At 41.8% G+C, this 25,080-nt stretch overlaps 3 protein-coding genes across 5 annotated transcripts; 2 read left to right on the top strand and 1 right to left on the bottom strand.

Annotated features, from left to right (window-relative positions):
* Nucleotides 1–404: 404 nt before the first annotated feature.
* On the top strand, nucleotides 405–11,072 carry ndnfl (neuron-derived neurotrophic factor, like). The gene is made up of 4 exons (XM_075484840.1): nucleotides 405–839; nucleotides 3,399–3,649; nucleotides 6,586–6,707; nucleotides 8,974–11,072. Exons 2-4 carry the CDS (start codon nucleotides 3,471–3,473, stop codon nucleotides 10,410–10,412), a joined length of 1,740 nt encoding a protein of 579 aa, XP_075340955.1. The 5' UTR covers nucleotides 405–839; nucleotides 3,399–3,470; the 3' UTR covers nucleotides 10,413–11,072.
* Nucleotides 11,073–12,369: 1,297 nt separating this feature from the next.
* dnajc9 (DnaJ (Hsp40) homolog, subfamily C, member 9) lies at nucleotides 12,370–14,425 on the top strand. Its single transcript, XM_075478591.1, has 5 exons — nucleotides 12,370–12,747; nucleotides 13,203–13,343; nucleotides 13,566–13,820; nucleotides 13,943–14,029; nucleotides 14,115–14,425. The coding sequence occupies exons 1-5, from the start codon at nucleotides 12,574–12,576 to the stop codon at nucleotides 14,223–14,225; spliced, it is 768 nt and encodes a 255-aa protein (XP_075334706.1). The 5' UTR covers nucleotides 12,370–12,573; the 3' UTR covers nucleotides 14,226–14,425.
* A 2-nt stretch (nucleotides 14,426–14,427) lies between these two features.
* fam149b1 (family with sequence similarity 149 member B1) lies at nucleotides 14,428–24,735 on the bottom strand. Of its 3 annotated transcripts, XM_075478569.1 has the most exons (16): nucleotides 24,227–24,735; nucleotides 23,528–23,644; nucleotides 22,874–23,018; nucleotides 20,356–20,504; nucleotides 20,060–20,191; nucleotides 19,594–19,746; nucleotides 19,322–19,503; nucleotides 19,058–19,200; nucleotides 18,360–18,428; nucleotides 17,717–17,829; nucleotides 17,189–17,413; nucleotides 16,540–16,663; nucleotides 16,245–16,370; nucleotides 16,017–16,098; nucleotides 15,510–15,647; nucleotides 14,428–15,356 (listed from the first exon to the last, which is right to left on the bottom strand). In XM_075478569.1, exons 1-16 carry the CDS (start codon nucleotides 24,271–24,273, stop codon nucleotides 15,274–15,276), a joined length of 2,028 nt encoding a protein of 675 aa, XP_075334684.1. In that variant the 5' UTR covers nucleotides 24,274–24,735; the 3' UTR covers nucleotides 14,428–15,273. The 3 variants fall into 3 exon arrangements, with proteins under 3 accessions (XP_075334684.1, XP_075334696.1, XP_075334691.1); XM_075478581.1 differs by lacking the exon at nucleotides 16,245–16,370; XM_075478576.1 differs by lacking the exon at nucleotides 18,360–18,428.
* Between the last annotated feature and the right edge of the window lie 345 nt (nucleotides 24,736–25,080).

Here is a 25,080-nt window from a genome sequence, read left to right as displayed (position 1 = left end):
TGCACAAAATATTTGCATGAATTAATAAAGGGTCTGATAAGGAGATCCTCCATTTAATTATGGTCATTTAAAGGCAGGCTAAATGTCAGACTGAAACAGGAATGACGGCACAAAGACACTGAAACATGTTCTCTGAATAGTCTCCGCATCCAGATGTTATCAGATCAACCTGAGATTGATGTACCAATAATGGACTTAACTTTTAGATGTACCCTTTCCCTAGCACTGCTCCTGACACATTCTTTCCGTCTTCTCATCACCTCCCCCATTCACCGACCTCACCGTCAGCCCCCTCACACTCACCCACTCGCTCCCTCACTCTCAGATTGCACATACAGATGCACAAACACACAGTCACACTTGAGCCCATTTGAATTGCAAGTGAGCTCTGTTCACTACCGGGAGGAGGTGCGAACAAGTGAAAATAACAGGAGGGAGGGAAAACGAGAAGAGAAGACAGGATTCAGGCTTGACTGACCGGATGACATTCACACAGTGTTTGGTAGGACAAGCCTCCACGTGTGAAGGACTAAGAGACTGCTGACAGAGTGAGGGGAGCACCTGGGGAGCCTTGCACCACACCAGGGCGCAGAGGAGCTGGGACAGCCCTGAAGGGACACCTGAGCTGGGAAGAGACACCTGCTGAAGTACAGGAGTGAACAACACCTCATGGGAGAAGGAGTCAGTGGAACACCCGACAACAACCTGCTGTTGCTCCTCCTCTCCTCACAACCGGCTCTCATCCCCCCCTCTCCTCCTCCTCCATCCTCTCTCCGTCTCTCATTTGATCCAATCCCTCACTCCCTGCATCACAGAGGGAGAACGTGCGCTGAGAGAAGGTAAGGGGGATGCATGCATACATGTTGTCCTTGCAGAGCATGTGCATGTGTGTATGTGTGTGTGAGTGTATCAAATTTCCACTGGTTGAGTAAGTCAGCAACTTGTTTCCTTGAATCAGTTGTTTTTGTGGGAGAGTGTTTGTGTGGTCTCCGGAGGAGATTGATGCAGGGTACTTTTACTATGTTTTTATCCTGATAGAATCCCATTTTGGGGTGTTTAAAGGTTGTGGCCATGTGTCTTCTCTTTCTGACTGCATGGATTATGATACTTGTTCAATAGAAAAGTGTGTCTCTGGAGTGGGACTGTGGTCAAAGACAATGAGCATGCAGAATGTATCACTAAAATGCCACAGTACTGTACGAAAGTGTGTAAAACAGCAATGCATAGGACAAGAAGAATGAGGGGTGCAGACACAAAGGGGCAGTGAAAAATATGAAAGACAGAAAAAGCATTAAAATATTCAAATGTACATGCAGCGAGGTAGAAAATCAGGCATGAAATCCTATCAAGTTCCACGGTCCTTGCGTGTTGCCCCGCCATCATCTCATCAACCCCCACCTTGAATCACGGGCCAGTTCTTTGCCCGTTGTAGATTTTGGGGGGGTGGACAACGGATCCTGCAGGGACCACCCCATGCCATTTAATCTGTCCCTGCCCACAGATAACAGAAGGCAGATGGTCCTGCCAGAGACCAGGGAGATAGAAGATAGCTAATACAATGTGCAGACAGATAGCACACAGCAGTCAACCTGTCCCACTGAAACTGAGCCTGCCTCAACTTCCAAATAAGGGGGCCAAATGAAGTGAAAAGCAACGAGAAAAAGAAGGGAAAAGAGAGACAGAAAAGGGCAAAGGGAGCAGAGCTTGAGTTAATTAAAACCCAAACACAGTATCCCAAATAAAAAGCAGTCATTTGAGTCTGGGATAAACATAATAGAAAGAGGAAACTCGTAAAAAAAATGCTAGCAGAGCAGAGAGTGAGTGGGACCATCAAAGTCAGGAGCTCCTGTGTTTAAAGTGAAGTGTGTGTTTATTTATAGAGGGCGGTAGTTAAGTTCACGAAGCTCCCTCTCTGTTTAAGACCCAGCCTTTTTGCCTTATGAAAATTCAATTGGCCATAATTTGCTGAGGAGCCGTATGCATATTTTATCAGTAGGCGCGTTTTGAAGAAACAAGCCCACCAAGCTTTTTTGTGTCTTCATCTTTATCAAGACTGACTGAGGGGGAGTGTGTGAGAGGGGCTGCGAGGTTGTGAAACCGTCTGGTTATGTGTGGAACACTGGACATTTGGCACGGGGGCTAAAGTAAACACCAATCAGCTTCATATATCTCGATAAAACTCAGAAGCAGATTCACTGAGGGCTTACTGCATAGCGAAGATGTTTTTCTCTTCTGACTCCAGCCATCTCTTTCTCAGTTACCACTTTCTCTGCTTTGCTTCTCTCCATCTTTTTCCCTCTAATTACGCCAACATCCTCCTCTTCTTACTCTCCATTTCCAGTGCTCCCTCCCTCCCTCCCTCCCTCACCCTCCCCTTCCTCTCTTGCCTCCTATTTCAATCTGTTTTTCTCCCACTGCATGGCTCTCAGTTAAAGCTTTTTGGGTCGTTCACTCCCGTCTTTCTGTGCGAGGATAATGAGCAGGCGTTTCTGTGTGACTTTGTAGCTGTGCGACTGTTTGTGAGTTTGGATCCCAGGGCCCAAAAGTCTCTGATGTACCTTCTGTAGCTGCCTCCATGGTTCCACTGCGATTGTGATCTGATCTATAGGGCACCGCACTGACATAATACACCTTGTTAGGTGAAGGCAGGGAGAGTGTTTGTGAAGACTCTCTGACTTTGAACAAATGTGTTTCTCTGGGGAGACGGTGGAACACTGAGACCTGTAATTATCCACAATCAGTGAATCACAACCACACACACACACAATAGCACGGCCACATGTAGATATGCACATAAAAAAGATAGTGAAACTCTAATAGAGTGAGAGAAAAATGAAGACAAAAACACTGAAAAGTCTGATACAAACTCTTCTTATGAGGCACTGCATTCATCTAGGCTGATTGGCTGCATCAAAGCAGCTCCAGGTGTTGCCTAAGCGGCACATCACCTTGGCATCGCTGTTTTTTTCCTCATAGAATGTCTGTTAATACCTGTAATGAAGTATGTTTGGAGGACGAACCCATTTGAACCCTCCAACTAAAAATAGAAATGTAGATTTAAAAGCGTTGACTTCAGAGCCATATTTGCAGCCCACTTCACACTTTGAAAAGTGGTGCTATGGGTGATTTTTTTACAGTGAGTGTCAAGCTGCGCTATGCACACATTTCACAGTAATATAGCACTGCAATTACTTATCCCCGACATGAATAATTCTGTCTGAATAAGATGGAATGTTTCTTCATATCAATGAATCATCAGCCAGCAAAGCTCTTTAGTGTCTGTGTGAATGGTACGCTAGAAGTCTTCCTAAATGTGTTTGAGTGCTTTGCCCTGTGTTTGTGTGTGCTGCTGGTGGGCTCTGATTGATGCTGCTGACCTTTTTCGCCGTGTCTTTCAGACTCTAGGAGATATCCACGACCTAGTGACCGAGAAAAGTGTTACAATACGATACAAAGGGTGAGACTAAGCGATGGCACTCACGCCACTGTCCTGGTGTGTCGGTGCAGCTTTGGCACTTGTTTGTGGCTCTTCTTGGCCCAAAATGCACTCGGCTCTGGCACCTGAGAACGAGGTTCCTCTTCGCCCAACAACATGGTTGCCAGAGGGAAAGATCACCTCTGTAACGCTCCCTAAAGGAAAAACACGCAGGTAATACAGGGAATGTATCAGTTGGTTTGGTATCTGATTGACACTGGGCCTGCTGTAACATTATTTTTAAAACTGAATCATGTTTTGAAGATGTTTCTGAATAATAATGTCTAAAAAACTAACTGTTTTTTACTCTGGAAAAAGCAGAACCAAAGTGGTAAAATCATGATGCAGATTGGCCTGACATTGTGGACGGAATTGACATTTGTGGAATTGACATTTTTGTAAATGTATATAAACAGGATTAGTTCAGTGAAACCCTATCAATATAAATCTCGAAATAGAAACAAATATTTAGTGAAACAGAAATTGTTATTGTCTGCCCTAAAAAATACAACTTTGGGATAACAAACAGCTTTTCCAATTTAACTTTTTTGGCAAAGATGTAAAATTGAAAAAAAAAAACTCTAATGAATGTCTAATTTAATTCACTCGTGTGAGCTCTGACGTGTCAGATTAGGTAGACCCTCTAATCAGGCAACACTTACAGTAAGTGTCCACAGGGATGTATGTGAACAAGAGGTATCACAACACTTCCAATGACTGCATGCTTGATGGTCAAACCACAAGGCAGTGCCACAATAGATGAGACAGAAAAAAAAACGACAAGAGCATCAGATCAGATGAGCGCTCTGAGTTATGGGCCACGGGCTACTGGATTTTCTACCCAGACGATCATGGACACTCATTTGGAAACATTCTCAAAGTTCAGCAAGTCTACACTTGTCAGTCTTTATTTACAAAAAAGTCACTTGGAACTCAACTTATTACAAATTAAGAGTTAGCAGCTTGATACCCTGTCTCTTGAAATGCAACTCAAACAGTATGCAGAAGGCTTTTCATACAGAAAGAAAATTGGAATCATGGAAATGAAGGCTCCTGTGGGCACGTACCATTTGCCACTATCTGGGCAGAACAGGTCAGACATCCAGAACATCACAACCATGCTGACTAAACAATCCACAGTCTAGTTGCGATCATTTTAAAAATATTAGTGTTTTAATTTGTTAGGATGTAAAGTAATGAACTTTGCATTTTTTAACTAAATCTTCTGTTTTCCAGATTAGAAAAATGACATTGATTAGGAAGAAAAATATCACATTAGAATATATTTATCAATGCGTTACAGTATTGTGTGATTAAAGCAAACTTCAGTAAATGTGATTCAGTAAAAAGTATATTATTGCACTTTGAAATGTAGTGAAGTAGACTTATAGTATAGGAAATGTACTCCTGGTTTTACTTTGAGGTGTTGTCCCCTAATTAAAAGCCCATGGAATATTGTTAACAAAAGAGGTGAGCATTAAAGGCTAAATATTTTAAATGGCATGGCAAATGTTGTCTTTTAAGACAACAAAGGCAGTTTTCTGGATATTTAAAATGAAGCCAGGCAAGAAAGAGACCAAGCATAAGCATGGATGATGCACCTCTAAAACTGAAGCATAAAGATCCACTTACAGAGAAGAAGAAAATGATTAAGTTTATCTAAATTTACTCAAATGAAGACACATTCTTGAGGATTTACTCGAGCATTGGCAAGTGTTGTGGCACCACAGGGAACCAGTGGATTTTATATAAAGTGAGAAGACAGCCAGCAGTCATGATATTCTCAAGTTCTTCTAATTGATTTGTCTGCTCAAAATCCAAAGATATAAAAAAAATTTTAGATGCTCAGAAGCTGGCACAATCTCATTTTTGCCCTTTTACCTTTATAAATGTCTTATTCATTAAGAACAAAATTTGACGTCCAATTATTTTCTAAAATGATAAGATTGCACCTCTTCTCTCTTTTCAAAATGTAAGTGAGATTTTATACTTTGCAATCACCACAGAATTATCTATGCATTCTTTGGTCTGCTTTTAAAACCAATAGAATTCTCATGCATAACAACATAGATACTTTTAAGACTGAAAAACACACTAAATGATTCATAAACAGCAAAAAAAGTGAAGACTTATCCTAATTTTGGTTCTCTGAAGCCCAGTAAAGAAATGCTAATAAAATCTGCCCTTCCTCCTTCATTCACATATAACCTGCCATCGACCTTGGGGAAGACAGAGGCTGATTTCAGCGTGAGTCTTGACAGAGAGCAAGAAGAAATGGTGCTCATAGGGCCCGAACCTTACACAACACCTGTTCTTGCTTTCTGAAAAGTGGGAGCTGAAAATTGCATCTCCCTGTGTGCCGCAGTCCGTCCACAAGTGCAGTCATGCAGAACTAGACGGAAAAATAATGGAGAGAAAACACTGATTCAGAAATTAATCACACTGTTTAATAAGCTACAAAGTGCCCTTGAAAATGACAGTGTCCCACATCTGTTTGGAAACAGGCACCATCTGCACAGGATCGTGAATAATTGTATTTGTGCAGAAGGCAAACAAATGTTTATTAGGAAATAACCATGCAGTAAGTAGATTCTCATTAATCTTAACAAACTGTAGAATGATATTACCAGACACAAGTAGGTAAGCATTAACATCAACCTAAGAGACAGAGGAAGAATAGTAATTGTTTAAATTAATTTGAAAAACCCGACCACAACAGCATGAATATGCAAATCTGTAATCCGATATTGACAGTCGTGCAAGTGGTAGATATCCATCTTTAAATGCAGCCTTATCTACAGATTTCCGGGTCACCTCCCCTGATCTGCAGTGACTGATCAGCATGTAGGCAAAATGAAACAAAGCAACTAGAAATGCTTGAAACAGCTACAACGTTGAAATAATCAAGGTTTGTTCAAATAGAAACCAGCTCACCTTATCTAAAAGCCATCAAATTAAATGAAAAAATGCTGTACACGGTGTGCGCTGGAAGATATCTTGTCTTCTCATCCATCACTTTGCAGCTGAATAGAAATAGGACGTTATCTTTTTGACATTCCCTGTAAGGAATCAAGCCCCATTTTGTGGTTATCTTTGGTGTCTGTTCACAGGTTATACTTTACGCTGAAGAAGGCCTCTGCAATGTCTGTGACTATCAGCCCTTGTGACCTTCCCATCGAATGGAGCTTGGCCGCTCGCACCCTGAAGGACAAACCCCTAAAAAGCCTGCATTGTGAGTGCACAGCGAAGCCACAAACTGCACCCCCACATACGCTAAGGATCATCCGTACATCTATTTAAGCTGAGGCAATCAATTAGATATTATCATGATCATTTAGGACTTATTGAAGGACAAAGAGTCTAATCTTACCTCACTTCGTATTTGTGTGTATTTTCAGAATTTTCGGGTTGATTGTTTTTATTTTTATTTTACGTGTGCAACTTGGAGGTCACAGCTTTAGCTTACTGCTATCGTTCAATCACATTTAAAGACCACTAAACAGATCTTAATCAAACTGTTATTTCACTGCAGCAGACTGGATATATTTATGTGTTTTGAAAAGGGATTGTCCCTAAACTTTGTCTCCAGACATCTCCTTATCAGTACATTATACCAGTCTGTTCAAGTTCAAAACATGGATGAGGGAATCGGGACAGAGGCAGTGATTGTGTGATGGTATCTGGCTGTCATAAGTTTTAGAATAGACATTCGATTTTAAGGTATCGTAAAGCACAGAAATGAAAAGGGCCTTCAACTCACAATTCAAACACTGAAGATAAATAAAATAAAACTGGGCTTTGCAGTAATCTGTAGCTAGTGAACCGAACTCAATAAATAAACTTTCAGGATCAAACGTACTACAGAGCACAAATGCAGATTGAGTCAAAACTACACACAGGACATCAAACTACAGTAACCACATTTTGGACATATGCAGGCAAGGATTTTTGTTCCAGTTTACCTACAAAAGCTTTTTTATATGTTAGAATAACATTATGAAGACATAAAATGACGCATGAATCATTCAGACTGTGAGCTCATGGGTCTCCATTGCCAGCTTGAATTATTCACTTTGATTCTGTAACATTTGGTCTCATTTGAGGAGCGATTTTTCAGCTCTAGGAGACATGAACAGTGAAATAACTTCTTTGCTTGTTTTTTCCTCTGTGTTTATTTGCTGGTTGCTTCATTCAGCTGAAGAGTTTGTACTTCAACATGAAAACACTTACGTGTGAATGAAATACTGGTAATCGTTTATGAAGTGGCAATTGTCATTTTGTTTATTAGGTTCAAAGGATTTTCTGTAAACAAATGTAACTCTGAGTTGTTTCATGCAATTTGCAGCACTTATGCTTTCAAAGATAAAAATGTATTGTGTATTTTTGTATTGACTGAGACAGGGTGCAGTTGATTTTTGGTCGTGCTGCTCTTGTTTGTTCAGTTAAAGTGGGAACTGTCTCTCACTAAATGTCAATACTTTCCTTTAACTTAATCTCCTACTTTGGGTCCAGCCAGAAACATGCTGAATATCACAACATGCATTCAGGAAAAGCAATCCCAAAATAACAATTAATTAGTTTGAAATTTTTGTGAATATGCTGAAATGGCAAGACTTTTATATCCATGATTGGGTGTTCTTGTCTGAGAAGTTGAACCTTTGAACCTGTCAAACACACCGTGAGCTAGAGAGAAGAAAAGTACAGAAAAATAAACTTTCAGCAGAGTAAAACAAAAAGCATTGTGGATGCAGTGGTTATACTGAGGGGGATGCATTTGCTGTCATGATTTGGGTCCCGAAGGGTCACTGCAGATCAGTACGTTCACCTTTATCCTTTCTTACCTTTGTGCTGTGATGATCGGTCCTAACTGGAGTGGTCTTTCCCCCAATCAATAGAACACATGTGGTCACCAAAAGTTTGAATAAGAATTGTAACTAATTGTACTCTATTGTCTTCACCAAAAAGATTTGTGGGCTTATATTCTCTGCTACCGTTTGTCAAAACACTCAGGGAATATCTTTTTCAGGAAAGGTGCTCCAGCTCTCCAGCAGGATTCTAAACACTTGCTGGATAAATGCCATGAAGCACTGGCAGCACATCAAAGCCAAATACCTCACTTAAGCCATTTTTACACATGAAACAAATCCCAGGAGTGCTCTAAGACCTTTGAGTGGCATCTGGGTAGATTGCAGAGATACAAAAAAGTATTCTGAAGAGGTATTTTTTTCACAGTGTATCAAGGATGGTGCATGTGTGGAAGATTTTAGAACTGTTGTTCATTATAGTTCGTGTTGATATTCATGTACAGCACTTTGTTTCAGCCACGGCTGTTTTAAAGGGCTTTATAAATAAAGTTGAGTTGAGTTGAGTTGTGAGAGTGTTAGAACTGCTTAAGTTACTTGGAGATTGTTTTTCTCCAAGTTGTGATCTATCTGCATAACATTGTGCACATTTTCAATGAAATGCTTTTGTGTTTTCAAATCTTTTTTTCGTCTCAGGGACCACCAAAAAGAGCATGCCTGAAGTGTGGTGGCGAGGTCCTGGGACTGAAGAGAAAATACACAGCTTCACCGGTGATGCAGTAAACACATTCAGCGGTCCTTCCCATCCTCGCACTTCCATTTACATCCTGAGGCTGCGCTCCAAACAGCAAAGCACCAGAGCTACGGTGTACCTCCACGAAGGCCCAGGGCCCTCAGGTACCTTCCCTCTGCTACCAGCTGACTCGAATGTTCACACATTAGGTGTGGGCATGACGAGTGTCACCCTCAGCTGGGCACCCAGTCCCTCCACAACCAGCCTCCATAATGCAGAGAACAGTTACAATTACTGTGTCCTCGTCAATTCTCTGCAAAATTACCCCAGCCTTTGTGCTGCGAAAGTGAGCATGAGGAAAGAGAAAGATCAGAAACAAGACAAAAAAGAGAGGAGAGTGACAGTGTGGCCAATTTTGAAAGAGTGGTGGTGGCAGCAGTGGGACACTTATCCTGAAGACCAGAGTCCATCTGCCTCCCTAGAGGATGAGTATGATGATCTCCAGTGCGTGTGTGATGGGACAGACAGTGTTTGCACCGTCTCCGAGCTCCTGCCTGACACCCAATATTACTTTGACGTTTTTGTGATTGACAGGCTGAATGGGACCAACGCAGCCTACAAGGGAACATTCGCTCGGACACACGAGGAGGCTCGACCTGCAATCACTTCTCTGAGAGAGGGAGAGCTGAGGTGGGTGACCTTTGGAGACTTACGCTCAAACTCAGAGCAGTTCTTCAGTTTCCGTCCTCGGGGTTGGCAGCAGAGTGGCCTCCTCACCTTACAGAGCTGTGGTGGGGGTGATAAGGTCAAGGTAACTGTGTCAAGTAAAGGGCAGGTTTTAACCTCTCAGGGTGTGGGGGGAGATTTGGTTCATATTTGGCTCCAAGGAAGTCCTTCCTATCTCATCCACTTGGAGCGAGAAGGATCTACCACTGGTCAGATCTCTTCAGTTAAAGACCAAGCTCTACCAGGGGCTTTAATGGCCTCAGTCAAAATGCAGATCTCATCGGCCTATCACCGCAGAGGGGTCCCATCTCTGCCTTCCACCCTGCAGATAAAATCCTTTAACCGGTTGCGTGGTTGCAGCAGCGTCACCCTGGCTTGGATGGGCACAGAGGAAAGAAGCCTGTACTGTGTGTACCGTAGAAAGCTTGAAAAGCTGGAGGCAGAGGGAGTATCAACTCTAACAGCACCCTGTCTGGGGCCAGAGTCCCGCTCTGACACTGAGAGGGTTCTCTGCAAGTATTTCCAAGAGCTGAATCCTCGACGGGCCGTCACTACAGCTGTGATTGGGGGCCTGGAGCCAGGAAGGGCCTATGTGTTTGATGTCTATCTAATGAGACGCTGGGGGATCCCTATCAAGTATGCCAGCAAGATGGTGAAAACCAGAAAAGAATGTTGAGCTGCCGCCCCCTAGAGGAGGTTTTTAAATGGTCCCAGTTTAGGGGAAAAATGCATCAGCCGTGGACATGCTGTGAAGACTGACCAAGAGTACGAAGCCATTTGATGATTGTGGAGAGACTGTTAGTATAACAAGGAAATGATCTCCTGGAAGACTAGTGGTTACATTCGAACTCCCCTTACACTCTCAGTGCAAGCGGGTGGAAAGCATTTTAGAAGGATCTGCACACCAGCAAAAGTTCATATCATTTACAATACAACTCTTGTGCTCTTGTCATTTTGTATCTCATCGTCGATCATGCTAATGACATGCCAGTTGTCCAAGTGCTTATTTTGTGTCTGAGTACAAGGAGCAAGCGAGATTTGTGATGACAGAAAGTTAGTACATAAACAACAGCAGAGACTGTGCCAAATATGCAACATGAAGCACATGGGGCAATAATTATTTAACATCTGAGACAGGACGGTTTGCAGTGTATATCTGCATATTGTACAGGCTTATAAACACAGGTTGGTGCAATCAAAAGATTCTAATTTCAAAGTCTGTGTGTACCTTTGTGTTCTGCTTTCGCATGAAGCAGTGAGAAATACTTAGTGACTTGCCTCATTGTCTTTGATGTATTCTTGTGCTGCTTCAAACTCACCAATAAATACTGGGGTGTCTGGAAATTCTTGACTGAGTGGTGAATGTGTACGTAAACCTGACTCTGAAATCTGTCACCAAACAGTAATACATCACTAGGCTTGTGCCATGCAATGCAACTCCAGTTTGCAAATGTGATTGTGCATACACTGCAAGACAGATAAAGTACCACCTCAGGCAATAGTGCACCATTTAGGTTGTACAAGTCCAATTCCACAAAATTTGAGACAATATAAAATGGAAAGTAAAGAAAAATGCAATGATTTACAAACCTCATAAACCAACATTTTATTCACAATAGAACATACAAGTGATATTAATTAATGAGATGTTTCACTGTCTCTAAAAAAAATGTGCTCATTTAAAAAAAGTTGGGATGGGGCCATGTTTACCACTATTCTTTTAACAATAGTCTGTAAATGTCTTAGAACTGAGACCAGTTGCTGGTCTTATTTATGGTATATCATACTTTATAATGTGCAAAATGTTTACAGTTAATGAAAGGTCTTGACTGCAGGCGGGCAAGTCCTGCACCCAGACTCTTGTACTATGAAGCCATGCACTTGTAATAGATGCAGTTTGCGGTTCAGCATTGTCATCCTGAAATATAAAAAAATATATTCTTTTTTTATGTATCTAATTTGATATTTTCCCATCTTCAGTCACTTTGGACCCCTGGTCTAAAGACATGCATATTTCAATGTGACACATAATGAGGAATGATAGCAGAAAAAATAATAAATGTGTAAAAGCAAAATGTAGAATTAGAAATAGAAATAGGAATAAATGAGACTAAAAAAATCAATAAAAAAGGTGAAAATACGAGGTTTATTTACCAAACATAAGATGTTACCAATGAACAAAATAATTTTTTTTTCACATTTGTTGATTGGTTGATTTATGTATGGTTTATGAGGTTGATTTATGAGGTTAAAGTACTGTACAAACGTTTTTTATTCAGTATTTCTCCAACTAAAGAATTTATAGAGACATCTGATAGCTGTTTTGAAAATGAACTGACAAAGTAAAGTATATCACAAGCTAAAATGAATACGTGTTTTAAAATATCTGGGAACAAACTAAATTACAAGTGACAATTTCTTTTCAATTCATTATAATCTGACATTTCTTAAATTAAGTTTTTTTGTTAATGTTTTCTTTATTCCTCTTCAAACAATCTTATAATAATCCACATCAAATTCAGCAAAGTCTATTGGCTATATAGTGAAAACAATAAACGGCTAAATAAGTGATCAAACTCCTCCACCAGTCAGACAGATTTAACCAATGAGAGGACGCTTGCGTTATTACGTAAACGCGTCGCTGTACGTATGGATGTATGTGACAAGCCAGCGCGCCAAATTGATATTGCCAACAAAGGTAGCGCAGAGAACAGGATTTACTTTCTTATTCTACTGGTAGTTCCAAAAAGAAAAAACAATACAGCTCCTGTAGGCGCCCAGGAGCAAACACTCCAGCAGTCAGAAGTCGTTTAAGATTAAACCAAACCGTTGTCACGATGGGTTTGCTCGAACGGTGTCAGGATCTCTTCAAGACCTCCAACTTATATGAGGTGTTGGGAATAAACAAGGAAGCGACTGACGTCGATATCCGGAGGAGCTACTACAAAGTGTCGCTTAAAGTACACCCAGACCGAGCTCCTGAAGACCCGCAGGCGACGGAGAAATTTCAGGTTAGCTTCTCTTGTTGTTAGCCGTCAGATTGCACAGGCGCAGTAAACATAAGCTAGGCGTACAAGCTAGCTAACACGGCTAACTCATTGTGTTGGATAAACACAAACTTTATTACAGTAATATTAAGGGATTCTGACCTGAGCCAGTCATAACAACAAACCATACTAAAACTTTCCTGAACAACCAATACAAAGGCTAGAGCTCACGCTTGTGTGCGTAGTTCTACCTAAGAAGCAAGATATATCTAGAAACCAAAGGAGTTGCCTCCATATAAAGGCAATAATAGATAATGTTACTTGATTAATTCCATGCCAAAAGCTGTTGCTCTTATTACATAAGTATATACATGCATCTCCACATCCTATATTTATATCAGAGATATGATACATGCGGTGCTAGTACATGACCATACATTTTAGTAAAGGCTGCATTTGTGTGTAAAATTGGCCTCCAGGTGTTGGGAAAGCTGTACGCGGTGCTGACCGATAAGGAGCAGAGGGCTGTTTATGATGAGCAGGGAGTGGTGGATGAAGAGTCTGATGTCCTCAGTGAAGACCGCTGCTGGGGAGACTACTGGAGACTGCTCTTCCCAAAGGTATTGGAGCACAGCAGGTGTTTTGCTTTTTTCCACAGAGCATAATGAGCTGGAGTTGCACATTCAATAATGTCTCTCCTGAAACAAATCAGTTACGTCCCAGTAATTTGGGTGATACACCGAAGATGCAGACTTTGCAGTGTAGCTGCAATGACCTAAAATCACTTTTTACATATATTTTGAGTCTTGACAACCTGTTCTGCTTCTCTATCCGTCTCCTAGATCACAGTGGAAGACATTATTCAGTTTGAAAAGAAGTATAAGGGCACTGACGAGGAGCGGGAGGATGTGATCCGGATTTATGTGCAGCATGAGGGAGACATGGACGCAATCATGACCTCGGTGATGTGCTGCTCTCATGAAGACGAGCCAAGGCTGTGCGGCATCATCCAGGCTGCCATCGAGAGCGGAGAAGTCGAAGCCTTCCCAGCGTTTATGAAGGAGAGTGACAAGAAGAAAAAGACCCGTAGGAAGAGGGTGAGAAGAGTATTTATGTCTTGCTTTCTTTTTTACCTCGTGTTGTTGTGGCCAAAACCTGCCAATAATCTAACTTTAATTATCGGTGGTATGTCAATTTATGGATATTTCTGAACTCCCAGGCCGATAGAGAACGAGAAGAAGCAGAAGAAATGAAAAAAGAGATGGGGCTCGGTAGTCAGGATGACAGTCTTGCCACGATGCTTAAGGTAGCAAATGTCTACACATGTATAATTCTGGCAGTTTATACCCCCCGCCCATAACGCTAACTTTCATTTGTCGTTTCTTTTGCAGCAGCGACAGCAGTCCAGAGAGAAGAATTTTAACAGTTTCCTGTCAGATCTGGAGGCCAAATACTCCAAAAAGAGTCCAAAACCCCAAAAGGGAAAAAAAGCAAAAAAATAAAGAATGTCAAAGAAGAAAATAAAAAAGTTTTCAGTTAAGGATTGAAATGTGTTGGAGGCAACTTGTTTTCTGTTTTCCTCCCAGTAAGTGTTCATCAGCCTCAGAAGGTTTTAATCTGACACAAACATGTCGATGCCTCTTGTTTTTCTTGTTTGCTGTTAGTTTTCATATATTGTTAATAAATCCATATGTAAATAGCAGATCATTTCATACAGTTTTTTTTTTATTTTTATTTTGTATAAAACAAATTCAAAGAAAATGCACCATTTTCAAGCTTTGTTGCCTTGGTGGCAATGGCTGTCTGATATATTATCTTAAAGATGGACAAATATTTATGCAGTGACCCTGATGTTACCTGCCAAAGCTTGCCAAATGCTCAAATAAGGAGGGGATTACATTAAATACAGTACTTGTGTACACATGATAAATAAATTCCCTTAGTTCTCCAAGTCCTGTCATATTCCTACACTAGGATGATTTCAGTAGAGGCACCAGGACTGTGGAGATGTCCAGTCTGTACAATCACTGCATCCTCTCCTGTTGTGAATGCAACTGTAGATGGGAGAATGTGGCACCTCTCATCACTGCTTCCTGTATACAATGAGAAGCTCTGGATAAATATTTTTGTTCATACAGGTTGTGAGAAAAGATACAGTACTAGACTCTGATGTGACATCAGAGAGGGGGGAAAAAAGTGCTTTTTGTTCTCCATCTGAGTGGATGTGTAATTCCCTGCATTATGCAAACACCACAGGAAATATTTACATATAAATAGATATATACACATTTAGATCATATGTACATTATAGTAATATCCTCACAGACGGCTCACGTTGTATATGAAGTTACAGTTGATTTGTGTTTGGCAGCCACTTAAGCTGATTTCTTAAATACAAAAATATAGGCATTTAACTCAAACTTTAACCCAAGTAGCACTGTATAAAAAAAACAAAATCAGCTACAAAACAAAAGTGTTCAGTGAGCACAGATGCTGCAAAGTGTGCTGAGAACACATGAATGGCTGCAAGTTTTGGAGATCAGAGGCAAATTACAAGCCAGGTTTGCTGGCTCTGGATGAAACGCCTCCGCGGGTGTAGGACCGAGGTGGGACTGACACGGGCACCAGAAAAGCTGTGGGGAATAAAAAGAAGGATATAGAAAAAAATTAGTGAAGTTAATGAACAACCTCAACCTTTCTCCAATTGCTAAATTTTACTGGAAACTTCTACTCTGACTGTTTATGTGAGCCTGGGAGATTTTCACCAGCCACTTTATTTGACTGACCTGGGGAGGAGGCTTGTGGGTCTGGCTCCTCTTCGTCTTTGATGGGCAAGTGCCCCAGCGGGTGGTGAGAAAATGAGTCCAAGAAAGATGAGCTGCTGATGCCAAGACTGATGCCAGTCACACCGATTCCCAAAGAGTCTGGTGATATGAAGGAATACATTAATGCATAACTAATTAACAGATGGGCTGAAAAAAAATCCATCTTGCGAAAGTTTGAATATAGTTGCAGTTTAAAATTAATCAATAGAAATGTTCAAACTGACTGGTACTGTATGTTCTATACAAGTAACAAAGGACAACCATAAGAAAAAGCAGGTGAGTCATTATAAAGTATCAGCTCCCAACTAAGAGCTGAATGTGGATCAAAGGTAAAAGACAAATGAGACGCCAAGAAATTGTTATTCGAAACTACAACACATTTGATTTAAAATTAGGACTAGAGCTCTGCGATATCTCACATCCACAGATACGATTTCGCTTCAGCTATTCGAGACATGAATCTCTGACCTGTGCCCACAGAGGCTCTGCCAGGCCGCCCCTGCCCGATGTTGTCCAGTACTGTGAAGGAACGACGGTATGGAGTGTCTGACTGAAAACAAAGCCAAGGGTAAAAGCACATTGCCACAGAATACGTGACACCAATAAACTGATGAAGACCAAACATAACTTGATGACTAGAAAAACTAAAGAATAACTAAGTTTTTTGTTTCTGTTGTATGCTGTGAGGCAGCGTACCCTGTATGTGTGAGTTGTGTTGGGGCGAGAGAAGACGTCAAGCAGGTGGTGACGATCCCTCGGTATCGAACTGCCGGCCTCGTCGTTTATAGCACTGTGGGCGCGGCTGGACGGGCCTTTCTGACGCTGGCAAGATACCAATATATCCTAAATACCACACGCAGCTGATGACAGGCATTTTACTGCATTTAAACACCTGAAGAACGCATTAATAAATATTCAAGCTTTTCATTTCATGTGATCTCTTGGGGATAGTTTCTAAAACCCATCATCTACTTGGTTCTGCTATCTGTACCTGTCCGAATCTGGACTGCAGCCCCGCCTGAGATGACTCTGAGTCCCCGGTGCCAATAGGAGGAAGGAGGGTGTTTCTGCTCAGGGGCAACAATGGCGGCGTCTGACAGTCGCTGGCTGTTGGTCTGCGGAAGAAATCACACACTGTATGAGTGGAAGAACACTTTGTTTGATCTGTGCTGCATTTTATTTTTTTAATTAATTTAATTAATGCAATGACTGGAAGTTCTATGAAGCTCACGCTTTAATAGTGAGGATGAAAGTCAGACCTGGTTACAGTTCCAACTCTTTACAGGCAGGATCAGACTTAGTGAACCACAGACATTCCCCCAAACTCTCAGCAAGAAAGCTAAAAGTAATTCCTACAATGTAAAGCTGGCTGGATTCTCCATGACGTAATTAGATTATATATTTATTACACGCACAGTTCATGACCAGTTAATCTGTTTAGTAGGCTTCACATATCAAACTTCTATCACCTCCCATCTCCATTACTGAATCTACAGACCCATGAGGAACACGTTGAAAATGAGCCCGTTTCAAAGTAATCTCTCACTGCCTCTGCAGAGCATCAGGCGCTTTAGAGGAAAATGAGGGGATAAAAAGAAGGCTAGGAGTTTCATTGGAGTTCCTGTTATGCTTTGACTCACAGACGTGTCCCACGGAGGACCTCATCCAGGGATACTCCTGTGCTGGATTGACTGAAGCTTGGAACCAGTGGCAGAAGCGTTCGAGGAGGAGGGTTTCTGCGTCGAGCCGACTGCGCCGGGCGGGACAGTGAGGAGAAGCTCTGCTCCAGGGCTCGGCGGGGGCGAGGTTTGCTGGAGGGGACCACACTGGAACCTGGTCTGTGAGAGGTATGCTCCTCTGGCTCCCTGTGTGGGAGGCAGAGAGAGAGAGGGAAGCACACGGGAAGATTAGAGCATTTCCAGCCAGGCAACTGGCTGAGTTCTCTGCTAAGAAAGGTGTAAAGTAGTTGTTTTTTTATAGTTTGTTTTAAAAATATAACATGTTTACTCATGTGGCTCGGGTTGTCATCAGACTGATCTATCTTTGTTTTTTTTACATGTGTTATCAACGCAATATTTAATTTGTTTAATGTCACAAATATCACCAATTATGGGAATACAAATGTGTTGTCCATTTCCTATTTTGGGAGGAGTAAGCTGTGTCCATACTGGTTTTTCTCCAGCACACCCAGGTTCCTCTGCTGCAGGGGGATGCTGTGGATCACAATAAGGTCGTTCAAGTTGTGCTGAGTTGCTGCTGCTGCTACAGGCCCCCTTCCAACCTGATGAATGGTGTGAATTGGGTGAGTGAGAGCAATGACACAGGTGGGATGAGAGGCAGGAGATGACAAAAGATGAGAATGATTAAGGGGTTTAGGAACAGAGACGAGAGGAGACATAATAGAGAAGGGAGGGCCAGTAGCCACATGGTTAGTTATTTCCATTCTTATAACATAGTATAATCTAAAATAAAAAGGTTACCCATCATGCAGCAGTGTACAGTAAATAGGACCCCATATATGCTACCAATAAAATAAAAAAAATAGGAGTCACAACACTTAAAATGCATGAGGACAGTAACTAGATAAAAGAATGTGTGGCAACATTCCTAAGAGAAAAGAAGGATCTAAATAAAAACAGTGTAAATATGTGAAAATATTCTGCAGTGAATTAAAGATAAAACAGTGAGGATGCTTTAGTGTTAATCAACAGGCACAAGCACATTTATTCTAGAGGTAAAAACAAAGAGCCTCTACGGACAGTGTGCACACAACACACCCCCATTTTGGCTCTAAGTGAGGGAGTTACATACACTGGAAGGCTTTTTCTGCTTTTTGGATTTCCATCTGGACTTGTGCTTTGAGCCCCTTGACTTTGTGCTCTTTAGGGGGGAGAAAAAAAACATCCAAAGACAGACAGTGGAGATAGAAGAGCAGAGGGAGGAAAGGGTACAGAACAAAGAAATAAGAAAAGACAAGATCAAACAAAAGAAAAGGAGACAAAACAGAGGGTTTACCGAACACATTGTTCAGGCGAAGGGTAGAGAGTGAAGAGGGAAGGAAAGAAAACAGTGATATAAGTTAATGAACTGGAAGAACTGAGAGGCTGAAGAGAATCAGGCAGGAGTGAAAAACAGGTAACAATAAAGTTAGAATAATATAAGTAATAATAGAGTTAAATCTGGAGCAGACATAGGAGTCCACACTACCTCCGTTTACTTAACACTATACCTGCCAACCTTAATCCTGTTTATATATATATATATATATAAAAAAAAAAGATTCATGTCACATGCTGCAGTCATAATTCTTTAAAGGAATTCTGGACTACTAAAAGGTAACTATTACAGTCTATTATGTTTTTTAGGATCGTCTAAGGGACAGTGAATAGATAAATCTTTGTTTAATCGACTTCCTGACCAACAAAGACTGATGATAATTAAACAAAGCTCCCGGTCTACTCCCCAAGATGCCCTTGGAAAGCCCCTGAAGTCCTCCTCAGTCCACTGACCTGGAACTGCGCGCCAGCTGTGAGCGGTGGCACTCGGCTCTGACCAAGTTTGGGCAGCATCATGGGCAGCGAGGAGAGGAGCATAAAAGGATTCTGGGAGTCTGACTGCACAGGGCTCAAATTTCCAGAAATCGTATCATCGCCTACAAATCACACATGTAGATTCACTTCCAAATAGAGCAGATAAGAATATATATATATATATATATATTTGGTAAGTATATTAAAGTCTTGTGCATGCAAAGTAGTACATTTCAGGCTTACTTGAGGTGCAGCATTCCCAGTGGCGTTGGACCAACTCTTTCATCCAGCCAACCAGCTCCTGCCACACATCATCAAACAGCAAGTCGAGAACAGCTTGACGACGACACCGGTATGGTGAGACAGGAGGCAAACAGTGATGCCTCCGAACCGAGTCCGAACAATCCTGGTCCCACTCATCATCCCTGTGGAAGACGGATGGGATTCCAACGATTCTAACCGTAACCAGCACGCTTTGGGATTTATCTAATAACTCTGGAAAATGAGTAACTCACAAGTCGTTGCTGTCAAAAGCCAGGTACTCCTCCATCAGACCCTCTACTTCAATCACTCGTGGCTTATCCTGGCTGCTGGAGTTATTAGCAGGGCCGTCCAGCTCTTCTGAGGTGGACCTGATCAATGCGGCTCTCCTGCCCTCCACGTTCAACCTGTACTCACCAAGACAACACAGTTCAGCACCTTTTTTTTTTTTTACATAAATGGCAAATCCTTTTAATTTTGCTAAAAGCACTGGAGTAGCCGTCATAGCATCTATTCATCACAGTTACTAACATGACTTTGACCCAAATAATTAATAAGCCAGAATATTTGGGTCATAAAATCACTGTCAGAAACCAGCCACCAGTCATCTGGACAGCCAGCCAATAACTACTCAGGACAGAGACACATGAGAATAATCTAATGCATCAGGTCAAACTCAATCAGTCAGTAAATGAGTGAGTCGGTGCAATAACAACTTACTCAGTAGCATCCTTATCTTTCTCTTGGGACTTCACAGTGCTTTCTTTGCCTGCTGATGGGCCGTCTGTCTCTGAAGTAGCAAACCACTGGAAGCCCTGATCAGTGGGGCACAGCAGCTGAGTCCCCAGGATCCTGAGTGACACACACAAAATGTAAAAGAACGATGTTACCTCCATGAGTGGAATGTGTTTCCAGGATATTCTCTTCAATTAGAATTGATCTTTGATCCCACTGCAACCCAGTCTCACGCAGACCCAAAAGGACTGTAAACTGGAGGGAAACTGTGGATTACATACCGAAGATGTGGAAAGCGTGTCGTCCACTGCTGACATTCATCCTGCAGCCCCTGGAGTATCCCTCCCCCACTGCCTCTCCCTTCATACAGCTCTTTGTCGATCTCCTCGAACATTTGCTGCACCTGCTGAGACGCTGCCTTATCGAACTCCTGTGGGACCGAAAAAAACAACACAGCCAAGGATTTTAGCGTTACCTCTGTTCTTATACAGCAGCTCCACGACTAAAAGCTGCTGCTTTTATTTCCGTTCGGTAACTTTTGGCAACAAATCATCCTTTTTTGTCTATCTGACAGAAAGCGTCAGTGAGGAGTATACAGAAGCAGCTCAAAGTCAAGATCAGAGAGAGCAAGGAGGTGTATAGAAAGAAGCTTGAGAGTAAACTGCAGAGGAATGATATCAGAGATGTGAGGTCAGGAATGAAGAAGATCACAGGCCTCAAGCAGAGGGAGGATCGGATGGATGGGAGTCTGGACAGAGCAAATGAGCTGAACACATTCTTCAACAGGTTCAGTTCAGGAACAAGCTCACCATCCTCCCCTCCTGTTCCCAGCCAAAGAGACATCCCACCCTCCTCTGACCCACAGCTTTCCTGTAACATCTCCACCTCCACCTCAGTCATGGATTCTTCTGCTTCCACTAGTTTGTCTTCAACCCAATCAGGAGATGCTGCTGTCCCCTTTGCCTCCCCCTCCCACTTTTCTGTTTCTAGAAGTCAGGTGAAGAGGCAGTTGGAGAGACTGAACCGGAACAAGGCTGCAGGTCCAGATGGTGTCAGCCCCCGAGTCCTGAAGGCCTGTGCAGAGCAGCTCTGTGGGATTCTGCAACACCTTTTCAACCTTAGCTTGACCCAAGAGAAGGTACCACTGTTGTGGAAGACATCCTGTCTGGTTCCGGTACCAAAGAAAACTCACCCTTCAGACATTAATGACTACAGACCTGTTGCCCTGACATCCCACATCATGAAGGTCCTGGAGAGACTCCTGTTGACCCACCTGTGTAAGCAAACCAGCACATATCAGGACCCCCTGCAGTTTGCTTATCGCCATGGAGTTGGAGTTGAAGACGCTATCATACACCTGCTTCAACAAACCCACTGTCATCTGGATAAAGCAGGCAGCACTGTGAGGATCATGTTCTTTGATTTCTCCAGTGCATTTAACACAATCCAGCCTGATCTGCTTCGTCTGAAACTCCAGAAGACTCAGGTGGAGGCCTCAACAATCACCTGGATTAATGACTACCTGACAAACAGACCACAGTTTGTCAGACTGAAGAATTGTGTGTCTAACCAGGTGATCAGCAGCACAGGAGCACCACAGGGGACTGTACTCTCACCATTCCTTTTCACTCTGTACACTTCAGACTTCCAGTACAAGTCAGACTCCTGTCATCTACAGAAATATTCAGATGACTCTGCAGTTGTCGGGTGTATCAGAGATGGACAAGAAGCTGAGTACAGAGAGCTGGTGGACCGCTTTGTGGCATGGTGTGGGAACAATCATCTCATCTTGAATGTTAACAAAACAAAGGAGATGATTGTAGATTTCAGGAGAAACAGGGTCAGATCAAACCCTGTTTCCATCATGGGAGAAGAAGTGGAGGTGGTTGAGGAATATAAATACCTTGGTGTTCATCTGGACAACAGACTGGACTGGAGACACAACAGTGAAGCAATCTACAAGAAAGGACAGAGCAGACTGTACTTCTTGAGGAAGCTAAGGTCCTTCAAGGTTTGCAACAAGATGTTGCAGATCTTCTACAAGTCTGTTGTTGAGAGCGTCATTTCCTCTTGCGTCATCTGTTGGGGCAGCAGCATCAGAACCAGGGACCTAAAAAGACTCAACAACCTGATAAGGAAGGCTGGTTCTGTTCTGGGGACGACTGTGGAACCTCTGGAGACAATAATGCAAAGAAGGATTTTGCATAAAATCAAGAGAATTATGGACAACCCTGAACATCCTCTCCATGAGACTGTTATCAGAAAACAGAGTCTCTTCAGTCAAAGGCTTCTTCAGTTTGGATGCAAAACGGACCGCTACAGGAAATCTTTCCTGCCCACAGCCATCAGCATCTATAATAACTCTTTGATTTAATTGAGCTACATCAACATTTAATTTCCCTCTGGGATAAATAAAGTATTTTTGAATTGAATTTGAATTGAATTGAATTGAATAAAAAAATAAGCTCATATGGACCCTTGGGATACTGGTTTGAGGTCAAGCTGGATTGTTCATACGATACGGAAAAAAAGAGATTGAAAGTGAAAGAGATGAGCTTTGAGTAAGTTAACTTGTATAACTCAGATGCAACTTGAGGACAAGTTCCTACAAGTGTTTAAAGGACTAGCTGAAGCTAAATAGCAAAGCACAACAACAAAGAACAAGCAGGCCTTGCATTTAAAGAAGCAGCAAACAAATGTTTCCCACACTTGTGCCAAAAGATGTCAAATGTTGGCGAGTTAATCTAAATGTGACATTATTGTGACATGTTAAGAAAATCTTCTGAAGAGCAGACTTACATCGTAGCCCCAGGAGAAAACAGAGCTCCTCTCTGTGGAGATGCCTGTACCTGTGGAGCTGTGGATACCTGACCAGGACTGGGTGGAGTCTACTGAGATGACGGTGGGGCAGTCAGAGTGACTTGAAGCAGCAGACGTCTGTGAGCTAAACAGAAAAAAAAGGAATATCAGGAGGTTTGTGTGGAGCTTCAAAAGTAATGTAAAGAACAATACAAAGTAACAGGGGAGTGCACAATCTCTTAGTTTGTGTTTTCTTTTTTTTTTATGCGTATTAAAAAATCAACACCTCGTATCCGTCTCAACGTAGAGCAAGTTGGTTTTGTAGCTCAGCAAATACAACTGGGGATGGCTGCTTACATAATCAGAGTGGAAAATCAAGGGCAAAAGTCAAAGTTATTGAATATTCTAACATGCTGCCTCATTATTCATTCTTTTAACTGCACATCTGAAGGAGGCAATGTGATATCAATTAATGCACTTCGTCTGGGTGTCACATAGCATGAGTCCTGAGAATCGGCTGTCTGCTCAAGACGGACGGTGTAACATTACAAAACACACAGGCAAGTGTGAGTGTGTGTGTGTGTAATTGTTGCATATAACTTTATTGGGGTCCGGCGTTTGCAGAGGAACCCAGACACGCCAGGACGCAGTTACCTGTTGTGTGCAGACACAGCTTCCTGCAGGTTATGGAGGTAGCGCTGAGGTGTTGCGTTATCATCTGCTTCTTCTGGGAGAGGATGGTGATCGAGGCTGCTTCGAGAAAGCCCACGACTGCACAAAAGACACATTGAGAGCATTTATTAAAAGATGTATTCACAAAGTGAGCGTGTCACATTTTGGAATGATCATCAGTGGTGTGTCAAATGCCCAGTAGTTTAAACATAAAATGTGACATAAGATGTCATTAAAGTATGCTATCGTGTTTCCTTTTACAAAAACATTAGATCATCCTGACACTAGTGAAGCAAATAATATAAAACATATGAGCTTCTGCAGCTATGTTACTGAAACCTTTATCAATCATACAAATTCAATTTCGAATGAAAAGACACTAATTTAAACTTCTGCATTCTGTTAAATCGTTTTCTCACTCATGAAAGTGAGGATATGAAGTCATCTCGTTTAAAAAAAAAAACAAAAAAAACACTGCGCTTGGTAGGTTAAAAGAAATAAATCTAACGTTCATATTCGTTGGATATAATATTGCACTTTATGTTTGTCTAATCGGATCAATATTAATGTTATTTGTAAATTGTCACTTTGGTTAACGACTCAGTAACCTATCAAACTTTCTCCCCTTCAGCTTCACACAGCTTGTAAACTCGGCGTAGCCCCTTTGTGATGAGTACTCACATCTCAAGTTTGTGCGACACGGGTCTCCTGGTGTATCGTGAAATCATTATCCTTTTCTCTACGCTTTATGGTCTCAAGCCCTCGTCTCTCATCGTTGCCTCCGCTTCCAATGCTCTCTGAGGACAGTTTAAAGAGAACTCCAACATTTCCTCATACAGTAGTCCACACATAAGAGCCCTCAGAGCAGAAATATTGGACAGGTCCTCAGGTACTAACGAAGCAAACGTTGTTTCTAACTGTAGATAATGTTAAGTGTAGGCTACGCCAAAAAATAAGCTAACTAGCGTTACATGGACGGTGACATGAAACATCAACAAGGCACGAGTAGGATTGTGAAACTCCCTAAAACAAATTTCCCGATAAATTCAGCTTGCTTCACCAGATAATAATCACGTGTGGTCTGAAAGTAGCATGTCACATCGGTTTATCACTCAAAATGAATTTGTGTAGTAACACCAGCTAACGCTAATGTTAGCGCCCACAACGACAACAAAAATTCGCCGCGGCTGTCATGGATACGCAGCTTCGTAACCGCAATGTCTCATGGGAAATTGATTTCAAACCGGCACAGAATAGTGTTACCACACATATAATTTCACTATAATTCCCAGCATTCATTGTGGCAACGGGATAACGTTCATGAAATATATCCGTTTGTCTCAAGTGAAGTGGACCGTGACATGAATTTAACTGAAATGTTTTTGTACATAAATAATTTATTGATATTCATAAACACATTCGGTAAAAAATTGATTCAACATTTTTATTCATTGTATTTTCCCAATTTATCTTTATGACGTCTAGGATTGATAATTATATGAAGTAGGAACTATTTTAGTAGGTGCTTGGAGCAG

Source organism: Odontesthes bonariensis, chromosome 2 (genome assembly GCF_027942865.1).
Source record: "Odontesthes bonariensis isolate fOdoBon6 chromosome 2, fOdoBon6.hap1, whole genome shotgun sequence".
NCBI classification, from domain to species: domain Eukaryota; kingdom Metazoa; phylum Chordata; class Actinopteri; order Atheriniformes; family Atherinopsidae; genus Odontesthes; species Odontesthes bonariensis.
Note: the sequence above shows the minus strand (reverse complement) of the source record. Positions and strands in the feature narration are given on the sequence as shown.